The sequence below is a fragment of the Pyricularia oryzae genome, chromosome 5 (assembly GCF_000002495.2).
Source record: "Pyricularia oryzae 70-15 chromosome 5, whole genome shotgun sequence".
Lineage (NCBI taxonomy): Eukaryota > Fungi > Ascomycota > Sordariomycetes > Magnaporthales > Pyriculariaceae > Pyricularia > Pyricularia oryzae.
In genome coordinates, this window is record NC_017852.1 from 1,769,116 (window position 1) to 1,783,693 (window position 14,578).

Sequence of the window (14,578 nt, forward strand, 5' to 3'; positions counted from 1 at the left end):
AATACCGTAAAGTCCCAGACTGTGGATAGAGACAATGACTACAAGGCACCCCCCTGGTCCCATAAGCGATTGAATGGACAAACCCTCAAGTTGAGGTTTAGCCTGTTGCTGGCGCCGGCTTGTCAAACTAACAAAACTTCCGGCGGTCCTCCTCTCCCGAGGAACGCGGCTCAAGAACTTTCCGTGCAGTTTTTTTTTTTTATTCCCATTATAGAATGAACAAAGCACATTGAACGAGTGAAAGAGGTGGGGAATATTTTTTGACAAATCGACCGGAGATGCACAAGTCAACCTGAATACTTCCAAGACACCGTTGGAAAAAAAGGGAGTGGAAACAAGTGGTTCGACCTTTCAACTGGCTACCCGGCCCCAGCTGATCGGAAACGTGGAAAAATATATGGCATTTACTAAGATTTCCTTCAGCGGTCGCGCGACGAAGGTAAGGGAAAAGGTCAAAATAAGCATCGTCATGGGGGGATGGGGTGAAAGAGCTCTCTGTCTGAATTGGGTTTGGGGGTGAGAAGAGGGAATTCGGAAACCGGTCACGTTTGAGAGTGGACGGCTTGACGGCCACATTTTGCCGGGAGTGTACCGTAGGTAGAGTGACAGAAGAAAAAGAGATGCAAACGTAGGGACCAGTAAAATGCGAAAACTCTCCCAAGTAAAAAAAAAAAAAAAAAAAAAAAAAAAAAAAAAAAAAAGACGCAGGGGTTAGTGAAAGAGGGTCAAACATCGGATTTGCACTGCGCCGGGTTAAAGGCAGCTAGCTGTACCTAGCCTTGCTAGCCAAACAACCCCCAAAGTAGGTTAACCACTTTACGTTAGTTTGTTCAAAGGGAAAAAAGGAGAATTTTTTTGGGGTGGCACCCGAACCCGCTTGCTGCCCACCTTCCCGAGCTTTTCTCGAAAGGCCACGACATCCATCAAAGGGACGAACACACCAACCAAGATAGTTCAGATAGTTCGGAATTTTTTTTTTCTCCTTTTGGCTTTGATGATGTTGAAATTTCCTGGATATTTATAACATTGTAAGTAAAAAAAAAGAGTCCGCCGGATATCTGAATGTTAAGATCAAAGAGACTTCGCCACCTTGGCTTCCCCTAAACACACAAAAAAAAAGGCTTGTCTTGTCTTCCGTCATATTGTTCGAACCCATCCCCACCATCCGCTTCCCATTTGTTCGAAACGCGCCTCAGCTGCACTCAGTTTAAAACCATCCGAAATATTTTTCTCGCGTCGCCAGGTCACAAAATATTGACTGCTATGAGTGCACGAGGGGATGCAAAAGCACAATAATAAAAAAAATGTACAGCGTTAGTATGAAGTATGTTTGATGCTTGAAAACAGGAATTGACAATGCCGCTCTGGATACCACGCTGCCGGCTCTGTAGCTCATCCCCCTCGTACATGACGCTCTCCCAACGTTTTAGAAGCCTCTGCGTCGTAATAGATTTCGGCAGTCTTTTCCCTTGTGGTATAGAATAAGTGGCCGAATAGGGCCAAAGGCAGAAAAAAGTAAAGATGCAAGATGTTGGTATGAGACGTCTAGAAATGCTCCTTCCAGAAGCGGAACTCGACTTCGTTGACGGATGCAGTCTTGCAAGCAGCCTTGATATCGCGAGCTGTGAAAAAAAAAGAATGTTAGTGAATAATGACTACGTGATTTGAATAGGGACCAAGATAAACGTACCAGCTGCTGAAGGACCGCAGAAGTAGACTCCCACTGTGGTCTTCATGCTTCCCTCGAGACCACTCAGATATGTCCTATCCATGATACCATCACGCATCGAGGCGAACAGCTTGGCGAAATTGGGGCGACCAAAGTTGGTGCGGGACTTGAGCTCAGTCAGAGGGTCGAGGGCAGCGCCAACCGAGTTGAGCACGATGTTCTGGGTGGTGTCCATGTCGAGCTTCTGAGTAAGGTAAGAGTGAATCTTGAGGAACTCGACACCGTTGCCGCCGGGGAGACCTGCAGCGTCTGTTGACTGCTGCTCGAGCGAGGACAGAAGAGTCTGGAACCACTCGAACGAGCTGGTGTCCTTGCAAACCCAGAGGAACTCAACACGTCGGAGACGGGTAGGCGGGTTCGGGCCGTTGCGCAGATGCCAAATGTTCTTGAGAATCGAGGCCCAAGGAGTGACACCAATACCAGTTCCAATGAGGACTGCAATCTCGTTCTCAAACACGTCCTCGGCAGGGGCACCATAGGGACCATCAATGCGGAGCATGGGCATCTGTTGGCCGTTCTGGAGCGCGACCTCGTACATACCCATAGGGTCGACTCCCTCATAGAGCTTGGCCTGGGCGGCTCCGGCACCTGTGGCGTCACCGAGAGCCTTGGTAAAGTCACCGACTTGACGAACGTGGACCGAAACATAGGGGTCGTACGGGCAAGAAGTAATGGTAAAAGGGTGCCATTGGTACTTTGAGACGCTGGGCACCTGCAGGAAGAGCCATTGGCCGGCCTTGTACTTGAAAGAAGGCTTGTTGAACTGGATTTCGACGACGTCTGCGGAATCACGTATTAGCACTGAGAATCCAACCATAGATGGTCCAAAGAGGAGAAAAAAAAGGAAAAAAAAAAACTCACCATAAGGATGGCGGACGACGCGGGTAATCTTGGTCTCACGACGGGCACGGATCTCGCGGTAAAGGCGCTCAAGCAGGTAAAAGCCACCAGTCCACAGCTCCCAGCGCCAACCCAGGTATCCGATACAGTGGTTCCAGTACTCGTCTCCAGCGAAAGGCGAGTGAGGCTCGACAGTGTCACGCACGAAGCATCCCACAGTGTGGGTGTAGAGACCGAGGAAGAACGGGATAAACAGGTGGTGAGTGTACCAGAAAGTCTCGAAGGATTGCTGACGAATTCTGTGGTGAGCTGTGGTATACATGAGAAGCATACACAACAGCATCATGTGGCCGGTGGCACCACCAGGCTGCGCGTAGTGAATCTGAACTGCGGTTTGGGCACGAATTTGCAATCTCTCGACATTGAAGAAGCTGTTCAGTGGTGCATTAGTATCCTGGTCTCGCCCGTATTTTCCCTGTCCTTTTTTTTCGCCCGGCCGAAGGAATGCTTACTTGACATAGTGCGCGGCGGTGTGGGTGATGCTAAAGATCAGCATGGCATATGCGATTTGCCGATGGAACCAAATGTTCTCGTCCAAGGGGATGAAGCGGATCTTGGGCCTGATCCACCTCATGATCGTTCGGCAGACGGGCAGCAGAATCAACATTCCATCGACTGAAAGCACCAGACCGGCACCTCGAGAAATCCACACGGAGAACGTAAGAGTGTTCAGACCAGCCAGGCGGGGGTCTGAAAACTGCTTATACCAACCATAGGCAAAGATTCCTATGTGGAAACCCCAAAAGCTAATGTTGAAGAAAAGCTTCTGCGCCGTGAGCTGCTTAGCCAAGAACTCTCCGACCGACATGTTGGCGGTGGTTGCCTTTCGAGGCTAGATTCGGATATTAGGTGTATTTGGGATGTCGACCTGCGACAGGTGCCGACTGATGATGCGGTCGACCGGGATCGTCTCGATCGATCGTTGTTCGTTAAAGAGCGTATGTCGGCGCCGAACCTTCGTGGTTGCAGGAGTTCTGGTGATTTGACTCTTATCCAGATATTCCCGGTTTAATCTTCCAGCGGCCTCCCAAATTACAATGTGTATAATATATTCCAGGCAAATAACCCCCAATGGGAACCAACAAAGACAGACGGACAAACAAGAAAAAAGTAACGAAAGAGGAAGTTGTCGACCCCCAATCGGAAAAAATAAAAAAGAGTGATCTGATCCAGCAGCGACGGAAGAGAATGAAAAGGAAGGTTGAAGTTTGACCTTGACTCACGGGACCGCCGTAGAATCTTCAACTACTACGCCAAGTAGAAGAAGAAGCGGAGGAAAAGAATAAAAAAGGTTTAAGGTTGCAAGCGGTGGGTGGACATAGGGTCATAAGAGGAACGCGAGATACAAGCAAAACAAGCGACCAGGGGGGTGGATGATGACAAGGGATGTCGGCAGGGAAGAGTGGGAACCTTTGGGGCATTCGGATGTCAGCTGTCCATGAAACTCCTCTCCTATTTTCTGGTCCTTTTAGCTTTTAGCGAGGAAACCTAGTAGCTATTGCGCCAGTCGAAGAGGAGTGTGGACAACGAACCCTTGGGGCGTCGACGACCCGGGCGGGGACTGCTGCAACCCACCCACAATAGTAGACTGCAGTAATTACGAGGTACTACCCATACACAAACCCGTGTGGTACGTACGCAAGTTGACCGTCGACAACTGGGGCCGGAAAGACGGTGCGTGCCAGTGGGCCGGGTGCTGGGTGTGAACCATCAAAAACGCACTGTACGGTTAGCGCGGCTGATGGATGGGATAGAACGATTTTCCCCTTGGTCTTCCTTCCCACGACAAGGATGATGGGCCGTGGCCAAAGGCGTAGATCAGACGCTGGGAGGAGTTTCGCACTGAGGAGGCACCTGTGTCAGGAGCTGATCCGATCGCGTTGTTCGACGGTAAATTTTTTTTAAACGTAGGACGAGTTGAGACGAGATGTGTCAGAGACGGCTGGGCTAGGGGTCGTTGGACGCTCCGCTGCTGTTTCGCCTTTGGCAGGGGTGGAGAAGATGCTTAAAACTAGCCCCAGTCTCTGCAGAACCGTCAACCGTTTTCTCGGTCAAAGGGGGTGCGCCACAAAGCAATTGACTACTGCATCTGGTGACAATAACGACTGTTTTGCGTTGTTGAAGATGTCATTAAAAGAAAATTTTGACTTTTTAACAAAACAACAATAAAAATTATTGGACGATCTAAACTGATTGATCTCACGCCTCTGAACAGGAATTGTGCCATGGAGAGTGGAGGGTGCATCTCGACCCTGTGATTGGAGAAGAATCCCCCAATCACTGACTCCGTACCTGAAGGAATACTAAGAATAGAGCCAGAACTACTGCCACATGGACTTGCGGGCGCTTAAGTAGTACCACCGTTCGTGCATGTGCATGAATGCATCTCAAGACAGATGGGACTATGTAAGTTAGCTCGGCGTGACAGTCTGTACTCCGTACACCAAAACGCTCCATATCACAGTCAATCCTTGGAAGTCGAGTCGGGTTTTCGCATCGTGGCTCTGTTGTGTTGACTTTTTGCGCAAGACTATACCAAAGTTAGCTAATCTGTGCCAGGGCTGTCCCATAATTTAATTAGTACAGCAGGTAATAGGCAATTGGCATGATATGGTCAACTGCGGGGCATTTTGCATATGCATTTACATTTCTGGTCGGGATGACTTCGGGTGCCCCTTCTTGTCTACGTCTTGGCTCAGACGACAAAGTGAACAAAGCCGATGGTTCCGATCAACGTTCTCCAGTCTTCGACTCGTCGGGAAAAGGACCGTTTCTCGGAAGTGGGTAGATCTCTCCTAGTCTAGACTAGTACTGCTTCCAGGGTGCGCAACAGAGCTTTTTTTCCAGGATGGAAGCAAGCAAGGCCAGGCATGACACATTTCCTATTAAGCTTACTGCACGCACAATACAACCCTAGCGGACACGCTCCACCAGCCAAGGTACGATGCCCCTTACAATTTACGGAACAAGCGACCACTTGATTTTATTCTACGAAGCATGTCTGCCATCCCACGCGACTGGACAAGCTTTGTACGCTTATGGATCAGACGGTCCTGCAACTGCGCAAAAAGTCCCAAAGCGTCATTGTTCAGCATCTTCAATATCATCTTTGTCTTGTCTAGCTAAACACATCAGATACGGGCCTTACCGATCGCGGAGTGCACGTGAGTGATTCAATCAACTTCAAGATGCACTTCTATATTCAAATTCTTGGATCAGGAACGATTTCCTTTGTAGTGGGTTTTCCTTTTTCTTCTTCTCTCTCTTCCAATTTTAAAGCCCCATGTCACACCCTAAAATTGCACCTCCCTGTCGTTGAGGAGAGGGGTTCTGCAACTAGAACCACAGTGCGCACCTATCATAGATTGCAGTTTGTCTGGGCTTACGACGACAGTAAGGATAGTGGGTGAGGATATATGTCTTTTGCCTATGCACCAGCAGTTCAGACCAAATGTGTGATCAAGGGTCATCTCTGATTGCTTAATTGAGCCGTTATCAGAAATGTGAGATGTAAGCGATTGACTTTTCCCCCCGCAATCCGTTCGCCCTAGCTCCCGGCGTCAACGGCTGGCCGAAGGTTTTAGCCAGTGGCTGTCATCCAAACACTAGTCAGGCATTTGCACACCTAGCCATTTAGTTCGTCTCACCTCATTATCCAATAAACCAGGCCTATGCTGGCTGACTTAGTTTTGTTCAGGCGGAATGGGTCACAAAATTGCCTGCTGCCCAGCAAACCTAGTAAATATTTCTATCGCTTGGGTCTGATAATACCACGTACATAAAGGCAGATAGAGGTGAGCAAACTCGACCGACCGGCAGATCCTACACAGTGTTAGACTCGCAGGACTGATCAGCCATTGTTTGTCGGGCTAGACGAGCCTCAAACGAGAATGCCATGTCTGGGCAACAAGAATCGCATGCTGGGTTTCGAGTTTCCTCCAGAATCCCATCCATGGGGCCGAGCGCCGCCGTCTCACAGTGGGACCAAGAACCCGCACTTGGGCCCCCGAAGCCACCAATCAGCCGCTTCAGCCTGACTAGGGGTTTATCGTGCGAAACAGGAGCCTCGAAACAACTAACAATACATGGCCAAAATGTGGCCCATTTTGAGCGTAACATCTTTACACCTCGGAGGTTTCGTATGGACCTTGGAAATTTTATACCATAGTACAAAAACAGCAATAGCTAGGATGTAATCAAAATTAAACTTGCCTGAGGGGATGCATGATCGCCGCCCATGCACTTTTGACATCTCCGCCATCTCCTGCCACGGCTTACCTGTCTCGAAACATGGGATTTTGTACTACCACAGGGCGGGATTTTGAGAATCTGATGCAATCATCTCCATAATACCCCCTTGGCCGCTTATGTTAGTTTGGCACTCCGATTGTCGTTGATTACCTGCATCGGCTGGATCGAGAAACATGATGGCTTTCTGCATCGACATCTGGATTTGCATCGTAACCATCCCTCTCAAAACGCAACATTCATTCTGCTGTGGTGTAGCCAAGTCTGATTAAATTTGGCCTACCTCGACGTTCGATCGACCTGCACGTTTGACGCTTTCCTAACTTACTTACAGTCGACCGCGTCAGCACATGGCTGGTACCTGGGAAAGCAGCAGCCTAATGACTCTTTCGTATGGTTTCCCCCCTCCTTTCTCGAAGACCATGTTTTATGCTGGTTAATTTGCGGTGAGCAATTATGACACCCCTTCACTGTATGTCAAATAGTTTCGTCAAACTGAAATGCGTTTGATGGCACTGGATCTGTACTGCAGATGAGCAGACTTGAGTACTTGGCTGACTCTGTGACACGAGTGACATACTATCTTTAACGCCAAGCTGTGATTCAAGAGGGAAAAAAGAAAGGAAGAAAAAGCCCAGAATGGCCATCACCCCCAATCAGCTTGTGATAGAGAATATGGGGTCGACCTTGCACATTCTCTACTCAAGATCACAAACAGGAAGCCTGCGCACGAGCGCCTGAGGAAACGCCAAGATAGGCGCACCGCGAACACTGGGCGGGGTAGGTGGAACTGATAGATTGCGATACGAAGTTCTCTCATCACCATTCTACGTGTATCCCCAGGTCGGATGGTGATGATGTGTTCGCGACGCGGCAAACAGCAACCTCATACGGAGAGACCCAAGGCTAAGCCTATTTTGCTAGGGACAGCAGCCCCTTGGAAACTAATTTCCAGCAAGTATGTATTGAGTGACATGGTATTGTTGGAATCAAGGTAATCTGTGGTTTCTTGACACGCCATGGACGACAGGCATCACTGATAGCAGAACGTTTTGCGTGGACACGAGGCTGCAGACAGAAAGGGATTGTTTGTTGAAAACTTTCATATCACGGCAAAAGTTCAATCTGATCTTTTTCGTCGCGGGCATCGGACGAAGCGGTCATGAACGCAGAGAGAATCTCGGCCGCACCGCGTCTATACTACCCATGGCGCCGGTCGGGAACACGGTAGTACCGGAATATGGCCAGCTCATATCCGGATTTAACAAGACCCGGTTGGTATGCGCGAGTCGTGAGCAAGTCCACAGGTGCTGAGAACCTTGGCAGCTGGTCTGCGAGCAAGTCATGACCCGGGGTTTTATTCCGCCAAGCCATGGTTGAGCTTATTCGTCATCCTCGAGTTTGTTCCTGCCTTTGCCTCACCTGCCTCAATCCAATTATTATGTAATCAAGTAGCAACGTGGCTGTGGGCTGTAATTGCAGCCAAGCACCAGCCACTGTTATTCGTCCGGTTGCTCAATTGGAGTGGCTGGGCCTGTAGCTTTGCCAGCGGGCGCCAAAGTAACTGTTAGTGGGGCAATTCGTCACTCCTGCATCCACCGTCAGGCAGCGCCGCCAAGGTTGACGTTTCGTAAGTGATGAGGCGAAGCAATCCAACAAACAACCTGCCAATGCAAGCTGTGCATTCTGTGCCAGAGTGACAAACGACATACGTGCAGCAAAAGAAGGCACGCGCATTCGCTACTGATTGCTTCGAAAACCAGTTGGATCGCATCCACGTTCGAGATTCTTCATACACCATTACAGAGTGCATCTTACATCGAGAGTGTTGTGCTCCGACTCAAGCCCCGATAAACCTGTGTTTCGTTTCAGCCAGCTTGCATGTTTGCCCCTGCACTAGGGTGATCATCAATGGTGAGTTGCGCCCTATCATCGCGCAATCCCGCGGCGGTGCCGGTATCCGCCAAAGGATCTCCGCTAATCTCGGTACCTTCTCACCGCGCAGGGCATTACACGGCGAGGGAAAGACAAGGCTGCCGCCGGGCAGGCAGTCGCGGGGGGAGCGTCGGGCGGCAGAGCGAGGCCTAAGAAGGCGACGTTCGAAACGAGCAAGAAGAAGGATGTCGGCGTCTCAGACCTGACCCTTCTCAGTAAGGTCTCCAACGAGGCGATCAACGAGAACTTGCAGAAGCGATTCGAGGGTAGGGAAATCTACACATATATCGGCCATGTGTTGGTTTCGGTCAACCCCTTCAGGGACCTGGGGATCTATACAGACCAGGTCCTGGACAGCTACAAGGGCAAGAACCGTCTCGAGATGCCGCCGCACGTCTTCGCCATCGCCGAGTCGGCTTACTACAACATGAAGGCATACAAGGACAACCAGTGTGTTATCATTTCAGGCGAATCGGGAGCGGGCAAGACCGAGGCCGCGAAGCGCATCATGCAGTATATCGCGAGCGTCTCAGGGGGCGACTCGACTGATATTCAGCAGATCAAGGACATGGTGTTGGCCACAAATCCTCTACTAGAGTCCTTTGGCAACGCCAAGACTTTGAGGAACAACAACTCATCGCGGTTCGGAAAGTACCTGCAAATACACTTCAACTCGGTTGGCGAGCCGGTGGGTGCCGACATCACGAACTACTTGCTGGAAAAGTCAAGAGTGGTGGGCCAGATCACAAACGAGCGCAACTTTCACATCTTTTACCAGTTCACCAAGGGAGCCTCTGAGCATTACCGGCAAATGTTTGGCATCCAGAAGCCAGAAACTTACATCTACACCAGCAGATCCAAGTGTCTCGACGTCGATGGAATAGACGATCTTGCAGAGTTCCAAGACACGTTAAATGCCATGAAAGTCATTGGATTGTCACAAGAGGAGCAAGATAGTGTTTTCCGGATACTGGCTGCTATCCTGTGGACCGGCAACCTCGTTTTCCGTGAAGACGACGAAGGATATGCAGCCGTGACAGATCAGTCGGTGGTGGAATTTCTGGCGTACCTGCTTGAGGTCGACCCCCAGCAGCTCATCAAGGCCATCACCATCAGGATATTGACACCGAGGAGCGGGGAAGTCATTGAATCCCCTGCCAATGTCGCACAGGCAATGGCAACCAGGGACGCCTTGGCCAAATCATTATACAACAACCTCTTTGACTGGATCGTCGAGAGGATAAACCAGTCACTCAAAGCTCGCCAACCGACGAGCAACTCCGTTGGTATCTTGGATATTTACGGTTTCGAGATTTTCGAGAAAAACAGCTTCGAGCAACTTTGCATCAACTACGTGAACGAAAAGCTTCAGCAGATCTTCATCCAACTTACCCTGAAAGCCGAGCAGGACGAGTACGCACGTGAACAGATCAAGTGGACTCCGATCAAGTACTTCGACAACAAGATTGTGTGTGACTTGATAGAAAGTGTACGGCCTCCGGGTGTGTTTTCTGCCTTGAAGGACGCCACCAAAACGGCGCATGCCGATCCGGCAGCCTGTGACCGCACCTTCATGCAGAGCGTCAACGGAATGTCCAACGCCCATTTGATCCCAAGGCAAGGTAGCTTCATCATCAAGCACTACGCCGGTGACGTGGCATACACGGTTGATGGAATCACAGACAAGAACAAGGATCAGCTTTTGAAGGGTCTCCTGGGCATGTTCCAAGTCAGCCAAAACCCGTTCTTGCATACCCTTTTCCCGAACCAGGTGGATCAGGACAACCGCAAGCAGCCACCGACCGCAGGAGACAGAATTCGCACCTCGGCGAATGCGCTGGTCGAGACCCTGATGAAGTGTCAACCTTCATACATTCGAACAATCAAACCCAACGAGAACAAGTCACCGACCGAGTACAATGTCCCTAATGTCCTGCATCAGATCAAGTATCTTGGTCTGCAGGAGAACGTGCGCATTCGCCGCGCTGGATTCGCGTACCGACAGTCGTTCGAGAAGTTTGTTGACCGCTTCTTCCTCTTGTCACCTGCGACATCGTATGCGGGTGAATACACGTGGCAAGGATCGTATGAGGCTGCGGTCAAGCAGATTCTCAAGGACACCAGCATTCCCCAAGAAGAGTGGCAGATGGGTGTCACCAAGGCTTTTATCAAATCACCTGAGACTCTGTTTGCTCTGGAGCACATGCGTGACAGGTACTGGCACAACATGGCAACGCGCATCCAGCGTATGTGGAGAGCGTACCTGGCCTATAGGGCAGAGTCTGCAACTCGGATCCAGACATTCTGGCGCAAGAAGAGGACAGGGGCCGAGTACTTGCAACTTCGAGACCACGGGCACAGGGTCTTGCAGGGGCGCAAGGAAAGGAGGCGCATGTCCATACTCGGATCGAGACGATTCATTGGCGACTACCTGGGCATCAATGCTTCTAGCGGGCCGGGCGCTCACATTCGCAATGCTATTGGCATCGGGAGTAATGAAAAGACCGTGTTCTCATGCCGTGGTGAAATCCTTGAGGCCAAGTTCGGCCGTTCAAGCAAGGCAAGCCCACGTATTTTGATTGTCACCAACAGCAAATTCTACGTCGTCGCGCAGATGCTGGTCAACGGGCAAGTGCAAATCACCGCGGAGAAGGCGATACCGCTTGGTGCCATCAAGTTCATTGGCGCATCTAGTTCTCGTGACGATTGGTTCTCCCTCGGCGTTGGGTCCCCTCAAGAAGCAGATCCGCTGCTCAACTGTGTGCTGAAGACGGAGATGTTCACACAGATGGAGCGAGTGATGCCTGGAGGTTTCAACCTCAAGATCGGAGACTCTATCGAGTACGCCAAGAAGCCAGGCAAGATGCAGGTAGTCAAAGTTTTGAAGGATTCCCCCAACCCTGTGGACTTTTACAAGAGCGGCGCTGTGCATACTCAGCAAGGAGAGCCACCCAACTCGGTCTCACGTCCGACACCAAAGGGCAAGCCGGTGCCTCCACGACCGATTACAAGAGGAAAGCTCATCAGACCCGGCGGCCCCAATGGACGGCCGGCTAGGGGCACGACGAACAGGACACCTCAACCAAGACCAGGTGGTGCAAGTGCAAGTGCGGTGGCATCCCGGCCCGTCCCGCAGGCTCAGCCGCAGGCGCAGGCGCAAGTCGCTGCTAGCATTCCTGTGCGGACGCAGCAGCAGTCACAAACATCCTCAGCATCAGTCCGCGCGCCACCCCCGCCACCCCCCGCGGCCCCTCCTGCCAAGGCAAAGATCATGGCCAAGGTGCTGTATGATTTTGCTGGCCAGAAGGAGAACGAAATGTCGATCAAGGAGGGAGACCTTATTGAGATTGTGCAAAAAGAGAACAATGGTAAGTTCTTTTTCTGTCCCGTATTATCGAAAAACAGGACCAAGTCGAAATACTAACTATCTCCAGGATGGTGGCTTGCCAAGAGTGGTAACCAGCAGGCGTGGGTACCGGCGGCATATGTTGAGGAACAGAAGCAGGCCCCTCCGCCGGTTGCGGCTTCTCGGCCACCCCCACCAGCCCCTCCGGCAGCCAACGGCAAGAACAAGCCGTTGCCCCCGGCGAAGCGTCCAGCTGCTGGAAAGAAGCCTGCCAGCCTTCAGCCGCGTGACTCCGGCATGAGTCTGAACGGATCCGACGGCAGCCGCAGCAACACGCCAACTCCAAGCCTGGGCAACAGTCTGGCTGACGCGCTGCTTGCGAGGAAGCAGGCTATGGCCAAGAAGGACGACGATGATGACTGGTGATTCACCTTGCTGTTTGACGTACTGTTTCTGATACGTAGGTGTCAAAGTTGAGTTTGTTCAGTGTGTGGTTTTCACCCCGCGACATTGGCTGGTCCGAGAATCGAAGTTAGACTGGACTATATAACAGGTGGTTTGTTAACTGTTTGACCCTTGAGGTAATGAATCAGTTATTCCTCCTCTTTGCTTCCCTTTTGACCGCATTGCTGTTACTCGGCGATTTTCAGCGGCTCATATAGATGTTGATGAGATTTGGTACGAAGATAAGAATCAATGATCAATAGCATGAAACCCAAAAATTTCGCCAACCGAGTTGACTGTGTATTTAGAGGCTGTACTGTACTAAGTATCATTACGTATCTGGGTTTCGAGACGCGACCCTCCGACGTCGTAACAGCTCCCCCAATGGAACATCCTCGTCTTCATCATGATCAAAATCCGCATTATGGGGGACGATGTCATCTTCAACCACATCGTCTGAATCCTCGTCAACGCCAAAGTCACGTAATCGCTCCCCGTCAGCATTGGTCCAGCCGGGTTCCCCGTCTAGCCCTTTCTCGTACTTTTCACGTTTCCTTTGTTCAGGGAAGAGATCCTCGAGCTCCTCATCTTCCTCCAGCTCTGCAAAGATACCCGAGCCCTGCTGAGCCTCCATCAGCTGCCTCCGTCTCCTCAGCCGCTGGTCCCTCTCCTGCCTGGCCTTGAACGCAGCCTTCTCCTCCTCGGGCGTGGCGTACGTCGGCAACTTGACGGCCGTGTCGGCGTTGCCCCTCCAGTGGCCGCGGCGCTGCTTGTCCGGGTCCGGAGGCGGCCACATGCCCGCCTGCGCGTTGAATCCGTTCTCCTCCCAGTCCCAGCCGACCCCAGACCCGGCCGTCCGCGACACGGTCGGCCCGCCGGCAAACGGCCAGAACCAGGCCAGAAAGTTGCGTGTGCCCATCGCCTGGCACATGTTGTTCCAGATCCCAATGTCGTAGGGGAACTCGACGCGGCGCAGGGTCTTCTGCCCGTTTGAAGGGGTCGTAGTCTCTTCCGATGAAGACTCCTCGCCGCCCTCCTCCTCCTCGCTGGCCCACCACGTCGAGCCGCCGCGGGCCTGCCTGCCCACCAGGCTCTCGTGGCGCTCCACCTCCCAATCCTCTATCATGGTGCGGTTGAAGAGCCACGCCTTTGTGGTGGTGGTCAGCAGGATGCCGAGGGCGAGGGAAACGAGGGCGCAGGCAATGGCCACGACGGTGAGTAGGGCGATCCGGGTGGGCGAGGGGCCGAGGTAGGCGGGCAGGTTACGCTCGTCGAAGAGGGCGCGGAAGCGCAGGTAGAGCAAGCGGGAGAGGTACCACAGGGCAAGGTTGGTCGAGACGAGGAAGCGGTAGAAGTAGGGAAACGTCTGCATCGACACGCAGTTGCCGGTCCACGGGCAGTGGTGGTCCATTTTGGGGATACAGCGGCGGCAGTGGCGGCAGTGGTGGGCACGGGGAGGCTTGGGCGCGTCGCACTTGCGGCACCACCTCTGGCCGGCAGCGGGCGTCATAGGTTTCTGCCGCTCATCTTCTTGCTTCTTCCCTTTCGTCTTGTCGTCGACGTCGTCGTCACCGCTCGGCGGTCGTGCGTGGGTGTAGGTTCCTGGCGGGACGGTGCAGGCTTTGTAGTAGTTCCACCACAGGTTGAGGAGGAGCAGGTTAAAGGTGATGATTTGGTTCTTGGACAGAGGCCCTGGTTGGAGGTCGGGTGTGTGGAAAACCCATTGTGAAGCGTAGCCCAGGAACGCAATGAGGAGGACTACACCGGGTATTGCAAATATCTGCAGGCCCGTTGTTACAGGGCCGGTCAGGGGTGCCATCTTGACTTTCGTCTTCCGGCGACAGGTCCTCTTATCCCCCTTCTTTTCTCTTTTTGAAGAGAGTTGTTGGTGGACTTTGGACTCAAAACTTACAATGGTGTCTTCTTCGTATAGAATCCAGTTGACTTCTTCCGGATTGCCCTGAGACTTCGGGTTA

The 14,578-nt window shown here is 51.9% G+C and overlaps 4 protein-coding genes across 4 annotated transcripts; 1 reads left to right on the forward strand and 3 right to left on the reverse strand.

Annotated features, from left to right (window-relative positions):
• Window positions 1-904: 904 nt before the first annotated feature.
• On the reverse strand, window positions 905-3,969 carry MGG_00750 (cytochrome b-245 heavychain subunit beta). Its single transcript, XM_003718202.1, has 4 exons — window positions 3,082-3,969; window positions 2,591-3,000; window positions 1,691-2,509; window positions 905-1,622 (listed from the first exon to the last, which is right to left on the reverse strand). The coding sequence occupies exons 1-4, from the start codon at window positions 3,435-3,437 to the stop codon at window positions 1,546-1,548; spliced, it is 1,662 nt and encodes a 553-aa protein (XP_003718250.1). The 5' UTR covers window positions 3,438-3,969; the 3' UTR covers window positions 905-1,545.
• Window positions 3,970-6,451: 2,482 nt separating this feature from the next.
• MGG_17379 (uncharacterized protein) lies at window positions 6,452-7,055 on the reverse strand (the record flags this gene model as incomplete). Its single annotated transcript, XM_003718203.1, has 3 exons — window positions 6,452-6,776; window positions 6,908-6,932; window positions 7,031-7,055. The coding sequence occupies 3 exons, from the start codon at window positions 7,053-7,055 to the stop codon at window positions 6,452-6,454; spliced, it is 375 nt and encodes a 124-aa protein (XP_003718251.1).
• Window positions 7,056-8,458: 1,403 nt separating this feature from the next.
• On the forward strand, window positions 8,459-13,027 carry MGG_00748 (myosin-1). The gene is made up of 3 exons (XM_003718204.1): window positions 8,459-8,791; window positions 8,883-12,180; window positions 12,247-13,027. Exons 1-3 carry the CDS (start codon window positions 8,789-8,791, stop codon window positions 12,582-12,584), a joined length of 3,639 nt encoding a protein of 1,212 aa, XP_003718252.1. The 5' UTR covers window positions 8,459-8,788; the 3' UTR covers window positions 12,585-13,027.
• MGG_00747 (palmitoyltransferase PFA4) lies at window positions 12,867-14,553 on the reverse strand. The gene has a single exon (XM_003718205.1). It carries the CDS (start codon window positions 14,419-14,421, stop codon window positions 12,934-12,936), a length of 1,488 nt encoding a protein of 495 aa, XP_003718253.1. The 5' UTR covers window positions 14,422-14,553; the 3' UTR covers window positions 12,867-12,933.
• Between the last annotated feature and the right edge of the window lie 25 nt (window positions 14,554-14,578).

What these genes read in the sequence shown, in the direction of transcription:
- MGG_00747 (XM_003718205.1), bottom strand. Translation starts at nt 14,421, where the DNA reads ATGGCACCCCTGACCGGCCCTGTAACAACGGGCCTGCAGATATTTGCA.
- MGG_00750 (XM_003718202.1), bottom strand. Translation starts at nt 3,437, where the DNA reads ATGTCGGTCGGAGAGTTCTTGGCTAAGCAGCTCACGGCGCAGAAGCTT. An exon ending in CGTCGTCCGCCATCCTTATG is followed by an intron (nt 2,510 to 2,590) that starts GTGAGTTTTTTT and finishes GTGATTCCGCAG; the next exon opens with ACGTCGTCGAAATCCAGTTC. An exon ending in CTGCGGTCCTTCAGCAGCTG is followed by an intron (nt 1,623 to 1,690) that starts GTACGTTTATCT and finishes TTTTTTTCACAG; the next exon opens with CTCGCGATATCAAGGCTGCT.
- MGG_00748 (XM_003718204.1), top strand. An exon ending in TGTGCAAAAAGAGAACAATG is followed by an intron (nt 12,181 to 12,246) that starts GTAAGTTCTTTT and finishes AACTATCTCCAG; the next exon opens with GATGGTGGCTTGCCAAGAGT.